General features: G+C 50.3%; 1 protein-coding gene across 1 annotated transcript in view; it reads right to left on the minus strand.

The window, feature by feature from the left end:
- Positions 1–12,408: 12,408 nt before the first annotated feature.
- The window catches only part of ZNF687 (zinc finger protein 687), a 51,318-nt gene continuing 47,582 nt past the window's right edge, over positions 12,409–16,144 (minus strand). The window contains exon 8 of the mRNA XM_075610033.1: positions 12,409–15,692. Coding sequence (XP_075466148.1) covers positions 15,080–15,692 — 613 coding nt within the window. The 3' untranslated portion in view covers positions 12,409–15,079. The remainder of the gene's footprint in view (positions 15,693–16,144) is intronic.

Genomic DNA, 16,144 nt, shown 5'->3' on the forward strand with positions numbered 1-16,144 from the left:
TATTCAGATGGGATATCCACGCACAGGAACACACAATAACACACGGCATATAACTATAACCTTTACTTATGAATATATAGGCAAGCAGCAAATAATGGCAATAGTAACGCTACTGGTTACAGCTATACCTTCGCCACGCAAGGCCTTATCCCAACACTGTGTCCACCGTACCTGACAGGGCCCTCGGGCACCCAACCACCCTTGGTGTCCACAAATATACAGCCCCACCCCTTAGGTGTGGTCAGCGCTGCCACTATGGTGTGTGTACTTGGTTGGTGCACTTTAAGGAGGTAAGTTAACACAGATTCCCAGCAAGCTCAAACTCCCACACCCACCACAAAGTGAATATATATTTATGTCAACCAGAGCGCTATTGGAGCGTGGCAATTGTATATAACAAGAGACAGGGGGTGCCCAACGCTGCATCCAATTGACAAAACACATAGAGTAAAATACTTCAATAATAATAAAATACTTGGTTATTTAGTTAACCCTTTGGCCAAAGGCGTCATAAGCCTGCATACCAACGTCAAGGTATAACCAAGATAATGCAGGTCCTACACTACACTGTGAACCTTTCCCTTTACCTCTGTGAGAGGGGAACCATAATGGGTCTTGTTCCTGCAGCAAGTGAAATGACCTTCCAACTTAAAGGGTGAAGGGGGAGGAGTGTCTTGTTATATACAATTGCCACGCTCAATAGCGCTCTGGTTGACATAAATATATATTCACTTTGTGGTGGGTGTGGGAGTTTGAGCTTGCTGGGAATCTGTGTTAACCTATGTCTCTTTTGGAGGCTGTGGCACCTCCTCCCAGAGCTCACTCCTCCCCCTTCACCCTTTAAGTTGGAAGGTCATTTCACTTGCTGCAGGAACAAGACCCATTATGGTTCCCCTCTCACAGAGGTAAAAGGAAGGGTTCACAGTGTAGTGTAGGACCTGCATTATCTTGGTTATACCTTGACGTTGGTATGCAGGCTTATGACGCCTTTGGCCAAAGGGTTAACTAAATAACCAAGTATTTTATTATTATTGAAGTATTTTACTCTATGTGTTTTGTCAATTGGATGCAGCGTTGGGCACCCCGTCTCTTGTTATATAAGGAAGTACCTGCTGGGTGCTCCAGCGCCCCGGGCACGCCGACTTGTAGCTGCACAGTATCCGCTGATCCAGCAATGGTGACTGCCTCTGGGATGGATCCTCCTCCGTTTATTCAAGTTTATTCACCTTGCAATGTGATCTGGTCCCAGATCACAATCTTCTACAAACTGTGTCGTCCCTGACTAAATAGCTAAAGGGGCAGTATCCCTACCTAAGGGCTTGTCCCTAAAGCAGCCACAATCTTAAAGTATGAGTCGGGGCCTAGCTGGGGCCTAGGGAGTAATCTGGCCTAGTGCAGAGGGTCACAGACCCCTGCACATACAGTTGCGTGAAAAGAAAGTACACCCTCTTTGAATTCCATGGTTTTACATATCAGGACATAATAACAATCTGTTCCTTAGCAGGTCTTAAAATTAGGTAAATACAACCTCAGATGAACAACACATGAGATATTACACCGTGTCATGATTTAACAAAAATAAAGCCAAAATGGAGAAGCCATGTGTGAAAAACGAAGTACACCCTTACTGCTTCCATACGAATTATCAGCACAAACACCTCATTCCAACTGTCCCTGGTGGAGGGGTGATGATTTGGGCTTGTTTTGCAGCCACAGGACCTGGGAACCTTGCAGTCATTGAGTCGACCATGAACTCCTCTGTATACTGTATGTATTGTATTGTATGTCTTTATTTATATAGCGCCATAAATGTACATAGCGCTTCACAGTAGTAATACATATCATATAAATAACAGATCATGGGAATAAGTGCTTCAGACATAAAAGTAACATTAAGGAAGAGGAGTCCCTGCTCCGAGCAGCTTACAATCTAATTGGTAGGTAGGGAGAACGTACAGAGACGTAGGAGGGAATTCTAGTAAGTGCGTCTGCAGGGGGCCAAGCTTTATGTATAGGGTGACCAGATTTTGAAAATGAAAAACCGGGACACATTTTTTTTTTTTATATATATATATAACAGTTTATTTATTGTAGTACACTTATACTTTACTACCATGAGAGAGAGAGAGAGAGAGAGAGAGAGAGAGAGAGAGAGAGAGAGAGAGAGAGAGAGAGTGTGTGTGTGTGTGTGTACCTCAATAATCGAACAAAAAAAAAACCCAGATGTGAATGATTCTGAACCCATTAACCAGTGTCTGGATGCCCCCTCTTCACAATTTCTAAAAGCAGCAATCCCGCCTGGGATCTTACCTGATCCGCAGTCCCTCAAGGTACTATACTGAAGGGGAGGTGTTCCTTACCTGTCTTCCGATGTCTCCCGCGTGAAATTTGAGTCAGATCTGGAAGAAAGCAGAGTAGGTTACTTCGGTGTAGGTATACAGCAGTTAAGATAAGACAGAGGGTGAGGGAGACAGGGAGGGAGGGTGAGGGAGACAGGGAGGGAGCGTGAGGGAGGGAGGGAGACAGGGAGGGAGGGCGAGGGAGGGAGACAGGGAGGGCGAGGGAGGGAGACAGGGAGGGAGGGAGGGCGAGGGAGGGAGGGAGGGCGAGGGAGGGAGGGCGACAGACAGGAAGGGAGGGCGAGGGAGACAGACAGGAAGGGAGGGCGAGGGAGGGAGACAGACAGAAAGGGAGGGTGAGGGAGGGAGACAGACAGGAAGGGAGGGCGAGGGAGGGAGACAGACAGGAAGGGAGGGCGAGGGAGGGAGACAGACAGGAAGGGAGGGCGAGGGAGGGAGACAGACAGGGAGGGAGACAGACAGGGAGGGAGACAGGGAGGGAGGGAGACAGGGAGGGAGAGAGGGAGGGCGACAGGGAGGGCGGGCGATGGAGGGAGGGCGAGGGAGGGAGACACGGAGGGAGGGAGACAGGGAGGGAGGGCGAGGGAGACAGACAGAAAGGGAGGGCGAGAGAGGGAGACAGACAGGAAGGGAGGGCGAGGGAGGGAGACAGACAGGAAGGGAGGGCGAGAAAGGGAGGGAGACAGGGAGGGTGAGACAGGGAGAGTGAGACAGGGAGGGTGAGACAGGGAGGGTGAGACAGGGTGGGAGGGAAGGAGGGAGACAGGGTGGGAGACAGGGTGGGAGGGAAAGAGGGAGACAGGGTGGGAGACAGGGTGGGAGGGAAGGAGGGAGACAGGGTGGGAGGGAGACAGGGTGGGAGGGAGACAGGGTGGGAGGGAAGGTGGGAGGGAAGGTGGCAGGGAAGGAGGGAGACAGGGTGGGGGAGAGAGAAGGAGGGAGACACCCACCCACTGACACACACACACACAGATACACACACACACACACACTGATACACACACACCCCCACTGATACACACACACACTGATACTGTTACACACACACTCACACTGATACACACACACCCACTGATACACACACACACCCCACTGATACACCCCCCCACTGATACACACCCCCTGATACACACCCACCCCCACTGATACACACCCCCACCCCCACTGATACACACCCCCCCCACTGATACACCCCCCCCACTGATACACACACACACTGATACACACACCCCCCCCCACTGATACACACACACACACCCCCACTGATACACACATACACCCCCACTGATACACCCCCCCACTGATACACACACACCCCCCCACTGATACACACACACACCCCCACTGATACACACACACACCCCCACTGATACACACACACACCCCCACTGATACACACACACCCCCACTGATACACACACACACACCCCCACTGATACACACCCCCACCCCCACTGATACACACACCCCCACTGATAAACACACCCCCACTGACACACACACCCCCCCACTGATACACACACCCCCCCCCCCACTGATACACACCCCCCACTGATACACACACACCCCCACTGATATACACCCCCCCCCACTGATATACACACACCCCCACTGATACACACACACACCCCCACTGACAGACACACACACGCACACACACACTGATACACACACACACACACACACACACACACACACACACTGATACACTCACACACACACCCACTGATACACACACACACACACACACCCACTGATACACACACACACACACACTGATACACACACACTGATACACACACACACACACACACACTGATACACACACACACACACACACACACACACACTGATACACACACACACACACACACACACACCCACTGATACACACACACACACACCCATTGATACACACACACACCCACTGATACACACACACCCACTGATACACACCCACCCACTGATACACACACACACACACCCACTGATACACACCCACACACCCACTGATACACACAACACAACCCCACTGATATACACACACACACACACACACACTGATACACACACACACACACTGATACACACACACACACTGATACACATACACACACACACTGATACACATACACACACACTGATACACATACACACACACACTGATACACATACACACACACACTGATACACATACACACACACACAGAGATACACACAGATACACACACTGATACACACACACAGATACACCCCGCCTCCCCCTGCACCGCCCGCGACCGCGCAGCAACCACTGCCCGCCCCCGAGCCCATCTCCCACACCAAGGGGACGGGGGGAAGTGAGCGCCGGGGGGCAAAGCTGTGAGCGCCGATGGGCAATGGTGGGAGCGCCGATGGGCAAAGGTGGGAGCGCCGGGGGGCAATGGTGGGAGCACCGGGGGGGCAATGGTGGGAGCGCCGGGGGGGCAATGGTGGGAGCACCGGGGGGCAATAGTGGAAGCGCCGGGGGGGCAATAGTGGGAGCGCCGGGGGGGGCAATGGTGGGAGCGCCGGGGGGGGCAATGGTGGGAGCGCCGGGGGGGGCAATGCTGGGAGCGCCGGGGGGGGGGGGGGGCAAAGGTACAAGGTGGTACAAAGGCAGGCGCGCCCCCGCTACCACCTCCTATTACCCCCCCCCCCCCCTGGCTGGGACCCGGGACATAAGGGGGACACTCACCGCGCACAGAGGAACCAGGAGCGGGAAGACACGTGTGATCTGCACAAAGCGGAAGTCCCGCCCCCGGCTTCCTCTGACCTGCCTGCAACCAATCCCCTGCGGGCCGGCCGGCATTCTAAGTCCCGCCCCCGGCAGCATCATTCATCCAATCCCCTGCGGGCCGGCCGGCATTCTAAGTCCCGCCCCCGGCATTCTCCTTCATTCAGTCTCCCCGGCAGCATTCACACACACATAGAAAATACTTACCGGCCGCCGCATTCTCCTCACCGCCGCTGCCCCGCAATACCGGGACCAGGGACAAAAACCGGGACAGGACACAAAAAAACGGGACTGTCCCGGTAAAAACGGTATGAATGGTCACCCTATTTATGTATCATGTGTCCATGATTATTCATGTTTCTTTAAGCAGATGTGTCATGGAACAGGAATACCCCTGTCTGCCTTTTCTGTTTCAGCCCCCCTTCCCTTGGCAGTTCCCCCTGCTAGCTGCACTAGGATGTCACTTTCCTTGCAGTTCTCTCTCAGTGCAGATGGAATGGATACATTATGTATCTTTTTCCTTCCAGTCTGTCATACCCCTGGTTGCTCTGGCAACTTCTCCAGTCCTCCTAGTTTTGGGCTTTTCCATTTTCCCCCCTGTCTTTTGCTGACAGTTAGTGCAGTCTCACTGAACCTTTAGTGTGACCCTTGCCCCTCACTTCCTTTTCCACCATTACCTCTGGATGAGTGAGCACTGCTGTATACTCCTGTATGGTAGGATTATCTTCTCACCTGCTCTTAACTACCAAGGCACCCACAGAGAGACACTATTCATACATCAACATCTCTTCACAAGTGACTGTATTTTATGCTACTTTCCCCAAATAATGTAAAGAAAAGAAACAGAACTTGTTGTGCTTGGAAAAGAGGGCCGAGTTGACACTATCTGGGCTAAATCATCTTACACGTGACCCCTGGCTTTCAGAATAAGATGTGTCTTAAGGTGGGTCTTAAAGGTGGATAGAGAGGGTGCTAGTCGGGTATTGAGGGGAAGGGCATTCCAGAGGTGTGGGGCAGAAAGTGAGAAAGGTTTAAGGCGGGAGAGAGCTTTAGATACAAAGGGGGTAGAAAGAAGACATCCTTGAGAAGAACGCAAGAGTCGGGATGGTGCATAGCGAGAAATTAGGGCTGAGATGTAAGGAGGCGCAGAAGAATGTAAAGCTTTAAAAGTGAGGAGGAGAATTGAGTGTGAGATACGGGATTTGATCGGAAGCCACGAGAGGGATTTCAGGAGGGGAGATGCGGAGTATTCTAGAATCAAATGTGAGGCCATCTGTTCGACAGCTAAAGCTTGGCCGAAATTGGGTCATGCAACAGGACAATGATCCCAAGCACACCAGCAAATCTACAACAGAATGGCAGAAAAAGAAAAGAATCAAGGTGTTGCAATGGCCCAGTCAAAGTCCAGACCTCAACCCAATTGAAATGCTGTGGCAGGACCTTAAAGCTGCAGTTCAAGCTCACTTTTTTTTTTTTTACTTCAATAGTTTCATGTGGGCAATCTCTACTTACCTAAAGAACTGCATAGCTGCCGGTCAATTCGTTCTCCATCTATTGATCGGCGAAGTTTGGCGACATCTTTAGATCTGGGGAATGTAAATGGTTGCCATAGGAACAAACATGCTTGTTAAAATAGAATACAAGAAAATTGATCTTTCAAAGTTGGTGTTTTTTTTAAAATAGAAAATGCTAAAAGTATTTTTTCTTACTACAGAACTGATTTATTAAAAAAAAAACACATGCAGGATATTGCTTGAACTGCAGCTTTAAGAGAGCTGTGCATAAACAAATGCCCACACACCTCAATGAACTGAAGCAACGTTGTAAAGAAGAGTGGGCCAAAATTCCTCCACAACGATGTGAGAGACTGAAAGTCATACAGAAAACGATTACTTCACGTTATTGCTGCTAAAGGTGGTTCTACAAGCTATTGAATGATAAGGTGTACTTAGTTTTTCACACATGGCTTCTCAATTTTGGCTTTATTTTTGTTAAATAAATCATGACACGGTGTAATATGTCATGAGTTGTTCTTCATCTGAGGTTGTATTTACCTAATTTAAAGACCTGCTAAGGAACAGATGATTGTTATTATGTCCTGATATGTAAAACCATGGAATTCAAAGAGGGTGTACTTTCTTTTTCACACCACTGTAAATCCTACCCTGTTCCTGTCCCAGCACCGACTGCCTCTGCCTCCCAGAGAGGGCCGCCGGAGCCTCCTGCGAGCCTGTCGCCACCTACACGCCCCCGCAACTTTCCTCGCATCAGCGGAGGTAAGGGGAAAACATAAAGAAAGCTGGGGACCTGTCTACACCGGTGTTAAACTGAACCCCAGAAACCTGTTTCTCCAGGAACTCCATGATATGTTCAGATAAATATCGGGGTGAAGGGTTTTATTTACCAGAACTTGGAATCAGCCACCTGAGCTACCTGTGCTGAAGCAGGGATTTCCTTAAAACCTGATCTGCTGGTGGCCCTTGGGGACTGTAGATGTCCCACCCCTGTAGTGTGCGAAGTCCTAGAAGGCATCTTCTCACTATGCGTGAACCCTGAGCAGACCTGCTCCAAGCTGGCACCCCGGGCTGTGCTGCTGGCAGCTTCCGTGTGGGGGTGGCAGAGAGGGCCCACCTGTTTCTCTCGTGGCGAGCCGGGCTCGGGATAGAGGTGCCGCCCGATGTACACGAGGAGGTGGGCAGCATCTTTTGATGTTTGCGTTTAATATTTACCTACAAAGTAAACAGAACCAACAGTATAAAATCTAATAAATATACAAACAATTCTAGGTATGAATAATAAGTGTATACTGCAAGATATACAGTTACATCAGAAGCGCAGAACAGTCACCTATAGTGTAATAAAAAGAATTAAGCGATGCAGCGGCAGTGGAACATTTTGGCCCTCTCAGTGACCCGTAGCGAGCCGCAGTCGGAATGCGCGGTTTGCTGTCGGATGGCGTGCCGACACTAGTAAGGAATGTGGGAGCAACATTACACACCTGAAGTATTTGCGTGTGACTTTATAGTTGTTATATATTTGCGACACTATGCGACACAAGCTGGCGCTTGTATTTTTCAATGCGATGAAATCTCTGCGAGCCCAGAAGTGCTGCTGCTGCTGAAGCTGCATTCGTTTTATTCAGACATGTTCGGGGATTTTTGCCTCTGGATCACTTGTTTTATTTCGTATATAGTAAAATGCATTGAATCCACCAATTTATCACATAACCTGGCATTGCAGCTGGGAGTCGGATACATGACCACGAAATGGGAACGCTTGTTCAGTTTGGCAGTAAAATAATATTAACCCTTTTACTGCCGGAGGGGCCATGCTATTTGGCGCCGGTTCCTTTTGCAGGGAAGGTTTGATGCATGCTTCTCCTGAGTGATCCCCAAATACAGGTGCAAGAAAAAGTTTGTGAACCCTTTAGGATTTTCACATTTCAAACCTAAAATGTTATTAGATCTTGATGCAAGTCCTAATAATAGATAAAGATAACCTGATCAAGCAAATTACACAAAAAGATGATACTTTGCAACATTTCTTTATCCACAAATGATTAAACATTCAATATCCGTGTGTGAGAAAGTATGTGACCCGTTAGATTCAGTGCCTGGTGGCGCCCCGTACGCAGCAAAGACTTCAGCTGTACGTTCCCTGTAACTGCCAGTCAGTCTCTCACATCGGGTCTGAGGAATTTTGGCCCGTTCCTCCTTACAGAACTGCTTCAGCTCAGTGACATTTGAGGGCTCCTTGCATGGACAGCTCACTTCAGGTCCTGCCACAACATTTCCATGGGGTTTAGGTCCGGACTGTGGCTATTCTAACCGCGGAATTTCTTCTTCTGCAGCCATTCTTTTGTAGATCCGCTTGTATGTTTAGGATCAGTCTTGCTGCATGACCCACTTTCACTTCAGCGCACGGACGAATGGCCTGACATTCTCCTCTAGAATCTTCTGATACAATGCAGAATTCATGGTTGTGTCAATGATGGCAAACCGTCCAGGTCCTGAGGTAGCAAAGCAGCCCCAAACCGTCACACTTCCATCACCATTCCTTACGGGATGAGGTTCTTCTGTTCTAAGAGTTTCGGTTTTCGCCAAATATAACATTTCTCATTGAGGCCAAAAAGCTCTACCTTTTACTCATTTGTCCAGAGAACATTGTTCCAGAAGTGTTCTGGATCATCTGTGTGCTCTTTGGAGAACTTCAGATGTTCTTTTTAGAGAGCGGTGGTTTCCTCCTGGCTATCCTTCCATGAACACCATTCTAATTCAGTCTTTTTCTGAATGTCGAGTCATGAACACTCACATTAGCCGAGGTGAAAGTGGCCTGCAGAACCTTGGACGTTACTCTGAGGTTCTTTGTGACTTCCTGGATGATTTGCCGGTTTGTTCTTGGAGAGATTTAGGTAGGACGACCGCTCCTGGGTAGAGTGACTGAGATCTTGTCCTTTCTCGATTAGTAAACTATCTGACTGTGGATTGGTGGAGTTCCAATCCTTAGAAATAGTTTTGTACCCCTTTCTAGACTGATGAGCATCAATAACTGCTTTTCTTAGGTCCTCAGAGATTTCTTTTGATCGTGGCATGACATGTTTCCACACACCTGTATGGTGAAGACCAAACTCACAACGTTTTTGATCTTTATATAGGGTGCGGCCTCCCAAACTCACCACTAAAGATCTACCTAATTAAACACCTGATTCTAATTATCCCCTTTAATTTAGCTGATAAATCCAGGGTTTCACTTACTTTTGCACATACCCTGACTCTTAATTACTCATTGTTTGTCTAATTCATACATCATTTTGATTCAAAAGACATGGAATTGGTTAATATAAACCCTATTGGATATTTAGAAAAAGAGTGGTTTGGATTCAATACGGTTATCATGGAAAAACGATGGAATTTCCGTCATTATCATTTGGTTTCACAAACCTTGTCTCGCCACTGTATATTCATCGTCGTGGTGCGTGTGGCGCGCCTGTGGTCTGTGAGAAGGTAGGTGCCCAGCTGTCCTTACATGGTGTGGCTGCCTTGTGATCAGGGGGGGGGGGGCGCGGTCAGTCCAGTACTGGTCAGGGTACTCCAGCGAAGGACCATGTTCCCTCTCGTACAGTAACGCTCCTGTGATTAAGAAATAAATATGGTCACCCAAGAGCAGGTACAATCCCTCAAACCCCTCGCTACAACAGCCACAGACATCCCATCCCCCACACAGGGCAACGCCCACAGACATCCCATCCCCCGCCTAGGGTAACACCCACAGACATCCCATCCCCCACCCAGGGCAACACCCACAGACATCCCATCCCCCGCCTAGGGTAACACCCACAGACATCCCATCCCCCGCCCAGGGCAACGCCCACAGACATCACATCCCCCGCCTAGGGCAACACCCACAGACATCCCATCCCCCGCCTAGGGCAACACCCACAGACATCCCATCCCCCGCCTATGGCAACACCCAGACATCCCATCCCCTGCCTAGGGCAACACCCACAGACATCCCATCCCCCGCCTCGGGCAACACCCACAGACATCCCATCTCCGCCCAGGGCAACGCCCACAGACATCCCATCCCTCGCCTAGGGCAACACCCAGACATCCCATCCCCCGCCCAGGGCAACGCCCACAGACATCCCATCCCTCGCCTAGGGCAACACCCAGACATCCCATCCCCCGCCTAGGGCAACACCCACAGACATTCCATCCCCCGCCCAGGGCTACGCCCACAGACATCCCCGCCCACAGACATCCCATCCCCCGCCCAGGGCAACGCCCACAGACATCCCATCCCCGCCCAGGGCTACGCCCACAGACATCCCATTCCCTGCCATGGGTAACACCCACAGACATCCCATCCCCGCCCAGGGCTACGCCCACAGACATCCCATTCCCTGCCCAGGGCAACGCCCACAGACTTCCAATCCCTCACCCAGGGCAACGCCCACAGACATTCCATCCCCCGCCCGGGGCCACGCCCACAGACATTCCATCCCCCGCCCGGGGCCACGCCCACAGACATCCCATCCCCCAGCCAGGGTAATACACTCACTCAATGCCCATCAACCAAATGAAACTCACACCCACAGCACCTAGAGCCTCTTTAATGATCCTTCCCCATTACCTGCTGTATTCAACACCCACCAGTAACACGGCACGCAGAGGCCTCCTCACAGGCCGCCCTCAGTGACGCAATGGGAGAAGAAAGCACAGAGCTTATCAGGATCCAAGGCAGGCGGCCCTTACCAGCCAATCACGGACAAAAGGCGTGTATTACCAGCCAATCACGGACAAAGGCGGGGATTACCAGCCAATCACGCACAAAGGCGGGGATTACCATCCAATTACAGACAAAGGCGGGGATTACCAGCCAATCACGCACAAAGGCGGGGATTACCATCCAATTACAGACAAAGGTGGGGATTACCAGCCACTCACGCACAAAAGGCAGGGGATTACCATCCAATTACAGACAAAGGTGGGGATTACCAGCCACTCACGCACAAAAGGCAGGGATTACCAGTCAATCACGCACAAAAGGCAGGGATTACCAGTCAATCACGCACAAGGACAGGGATTACAAGGCAATCACAGACAAAGGCGGGGATAGCAACCAATCACGGATAAAGGCTGGGATTACCAGCCAATCACAGTTAAAAAGGGGGATTATCAATCAATCACAAAGGCGGGGATTACCAGTTGATCAGGGAGGGACAAACTCCTATACATGTGCCAGGTTTTGACATCACTATTCGTTACAGCCAATCAGGAGTGCAGGAAAGTTATTGGGTGGGGGGTGCTGTAGTACATATGAAATCAGTATCATACATACTTTACCATAATATACCCATGTATACAGCACCCTGCCAGCCTATCAGACAAGATTGCCCAATATGGCTGCCTCCTGCACTGCCATGCTGGGATTATTTCCCATTTAATAACCTGTGAAGCTGCTTCTCCAAGTCAGGGAAGTTTCCGAGCTCCATTCATGTGAAATAATGAAGCTTCCCAGCACATGGACTAGGGACCCTTTCTATCTCTCGCTGCTTAGAGAACTCCAGATTGGGCGACTAGACGGTCTAAAAGTGACCCGTATCCATTACAAACCCCTTCGCCATGAAAAGCGCAGCCCGGCAGAAACATGTCTGCTTGTGGGGACGCGGTGGATAATTACTGCAGACATATACTTCATCTGCAGATCTTTCTTCTTGCCGCGTATAATAAATGATTTGTAATGATTATATTTGATCACATCCAGCCCCTTCCCAGAGCAAACTGACAGCCGTTTAATAAAACACGGATCGCAGGCCTTTATTTTATGTACAGTTGTGATTGGTTGAGGTGTATTTAATTTTTTTTTCTACATAATGAAATCAAAACTGCAAACCACATTTACAAACAAAAAGGTTTTTTAAAAAAAACAATCAGAAGAAACAAAATAAATCACACATCATATTCACAAAAAGAAAAAACACGGTATTAGGTCATCAGAGCTGCAGCCCCTTTAAAAAAACAACAGGGGTCTCTTCAGCAGGGAGGGAGGTAATATGACATGTGGGCCCTTCAGTGCTGCAGGCCTGTATGTTATTACAGATATTCTTCATAGTGAGGCACCTCAGAGGTTAGATGGGCCGGGCCCTGATCCGACACCGACATGAAGAACTCAGGAAGTGTGTGTTTCCACCTTCACCCGGAGATTAGCATGCGACATCGTTCTCACAGCCGTCACCGCCCGTACAGGCGCAATGGTAAGGCGCCGCCATGTTCCAGCGCGGTCTCAGGCCCTGAGAATACACTGAGAACTTGTTCTAGCTCCTCTCACAGTACATGGGGTAGAGAAGGCTCATTGGGTCCAAAGCCCCTTTTTCACATGTCACAATTTCCCCTTCCGCTTAATTCCTTGTTAAACACATTGGTCGTTGCAATGCCCGGGCAGGTTGCCATGCTGGATGGAGTGAAGGGGGTAATAGGAGTCCCAGGCACAGATCTTACATTGCTTAATGTGTCTCGGGGAGGGAAGTTCTGAAATGTCTGACATGAAGTCCCCACTCTTTATATTAAATGACATTAACCCTTCCGCTGCCGGTGGGGAATAGAACACACCGACCCATTGGGATAAAGAATCCGTTACAGTATATTGCAGTTTGTGCCTAGAATAAGTGGCAGGGACACGTAACTGAAACAGCGCTGCGTATTCTAGGTTCTGTCCGCAGAAACGCTGCGAGAGTATGGGGGGAAAGATAGAACCCCCTGGAATAGGCACAGGGCTGGGGGAGCAGCACTGTGGGGAGCGAATGGGAAGGGGAGCAGCGCAGGGGGGGATGGGAAGGGAGCAGCGCAGGGGGCATGGGAAGGGAGCAGCGCAGGGGGGATGGGAAGGGAGCAGCGCAGGGGGGATGGGAAGGGAGCAGCGCAGGGGGATTGGAAGGGAGCAGTGAGGGGGAGATGGGAAGGGAGCAGGGCGGGGGATAAGAAGGGAGCAGCGCGGGGGTGGGGGAGCTTTGAGGCCGCAAGGCAGATGAGGGTGCCGCATGGGGGGATAAAGCTGAGGGATAGGGGAGGGAGCAGCAGGGGGAAAAGTGAGCAGTGGGGGGGGGGGGGGAAGCAGCGCTGAAACAGGCCGGAGGAAGCAGAGCGTTGGGGAGATGGGGGGGAAGGCAGAGTGTGGGGGATGTGGGGGAGGGGAGGGGCATGTACTGCTTATAAATAATATTTTCACAGTTTAGGATTTTTTTCTCTCGTTTTCAGTAAAAAAAAAACAAAAGAAAAAACCACAAAGAAAAAACACAACACAAACAAGAAAGATCTTGAGAAGTGAACCTAGACTAGTTGTCTAAAAATTCTGTGCAGAAAAATATATATTTATAATAAATGTATTTTACATATTTATAGATTTACCATGTGTCCCAGCCTGCATGTGCGCTATACGGACACCCCTTATTAACCCTTGCAGAGGCGGTCTTGACAAAGAGAAGACCCCCCTCTTACCCCTCCATGCCTTCCAAATATTGGGGAGACCCCCTTGCCGGCACACCTGTTCCTGAAAGGCAGCGACCCTACTTGGGATGCGTTACGGGGCGCTGGGGGTCCCACTGTACTTTTATAAGGGAGACTTCTGGGACCCCCAGAAATGAGATTGGTGGAGATAGATCACTCGCAGCGCGGCAGAGTAGACGCTGAATCGTGCTGAATGCGTTTCACGCAATAACCGGACTTGCATCAGGGCGGCGGTGACGTCACAGCGCAGAGCGCACATTCACACCCGCGCCTTGGGGATGGAGACAATGTTATTAATATAACTGATTGCTCAACATTTATCTCCATCAAACACGTTCGTCGCCTGAATCTTCAATTTAACCCTTTCTGCTGCCGGAGGCGCGGAGAAACAGCCAGAACATGACATGATCAGTAGGAATAGTTTCTGTCCGAGGTGGTTGTGGTGGTAATAAGGCACTGCAGAGGTTTGGTTACTGGTGACTATAAATCAGGGTTAGGATATGAAGATCTCCGCTCTGCAAAGATGACAGGCACTCATGTACAGACACCTCATTCTGGGGGTCCTGGAGACACGAACTCAGGTCACGAATACACCTAACCCCCCCCCCCCATTCACCTGTTAAAAATAACACTTAAGAATGATCCACTCACCCACAATTCATGGGGCAGTTCTGCAGACATTTACATTGTAAATACAGACATGCTACAAACGGACCCTGATTTATAATAAGTTAACTGTGCCAAAGGCATCAGCCTCTGATGTGATAAGAGGTGGCCCAGTCACCACGTTCCCTGGCAAGCAGTGTGTGAGGCCCAATCTTACTGCCGGAGAGGTAGGCGACAGTCAGATTATTAACCCACAGCAATGCAATTAATCGGAAGAGCAGCTAATAACCAAACTCCTGCAGCCTGGCGAGTCGGGGGGAGCACAGACGTGAGGTGCGAGCGCTGGGCCCCTCTCAGTTCTCTGTGCCGACACTCTGCCGCTGTTTAATGAACGCCATGCCGTGCGTTCGGAAGTGCGTTTTCAGATTGAGCTGGCTGTCGAAGCCCTTCCCGCACACCTTGCAGGACAGCTTGCCGTCCGAGGATTTCCCGGGGTCCGCCCTCTGCGGGGGCTCCTGATCCTCCTCTGCCCCCTTCATTTTGTGGGTCATGAAACGGTGTCGATTCAGGGAGCCCTGCGAGGTGAAGCAGACGCCGCACTCCCGGCACTGGTGCGAGCTCTCGTCCGTGCGGTGCTGGGGGATGTGCTTGCGGAAGTCGCCCAGGCTCCTTGTCTTGTAGCCGCACGCTCGGCACTGGAAGGAGCGCTTGCGTTTCTGTGGGGCCGGTTTGGCGGTGTAGGGCTCGTCGCTCCCGGAGTCGTCGGACGATAGCTTCCGTTTCCTGGAGGAGCCCTGGGGAAATACGCAGGGTGCAGCGATTAACACCGTCACTGCATCAAATGGCAAAGCAGGACGACATGCAAGGCACGGTGTTATAGGCCGCGCTGGCACACAAGGTGTTAAAATCAAATCATGTAGAGAACATTCTCCCGTCCTGCAACGCGGTGCAGCCACACAAACAAGTTACATTATTAGCGCAACGGTGTCGCCATTTGACAGATTGATCTCTGGAACAAAGCTGCGGTTTCTCCCACCCAGATCATCATCATCAATCATCATCATCATCATATGTACCAAGTATAGGACTTAACCCCTTCATTACAAAAAGTTACATGTCTTGTATAAATTAGGGATCATATAAATGTCTGAAACACATGAAACTGCTGTATTCTGGTTTTTAGTGATTAAAAGTGATATGTTTGTGTGAGCTAATCTTATATATACTATATTAGTGAAAGCACTGTATGTTTGCCTGCCTGCCTGCATGCATGCCTGCCTGCCTGCCTGCCTGCCTGGATGTCCGGTGTCCCTAGGGGAAATCTCATTGGTCCCTTGGGCCGCCCCCGCACACCTCTCATTGGCCTGAGGCGGAGTGACGGGCCAAAGGACACACACACACACACACCTCTCTGTCCT

This window comes from Ascaphus truei, chromosome 7 (assembly GCF_040206685.1).
Source record: "Ascaphus truei isolate aAscTru1 chromosome 7, aAscTru1.hap1, whole genome shotgun sequence".
In the NCBI taxonomy this organism is placed as follows: Eukaryota; Metazoa; Chordata; class Amphibia; order Anura; family Ascaphidae; genus Ascaphus; species Ascaphus truei.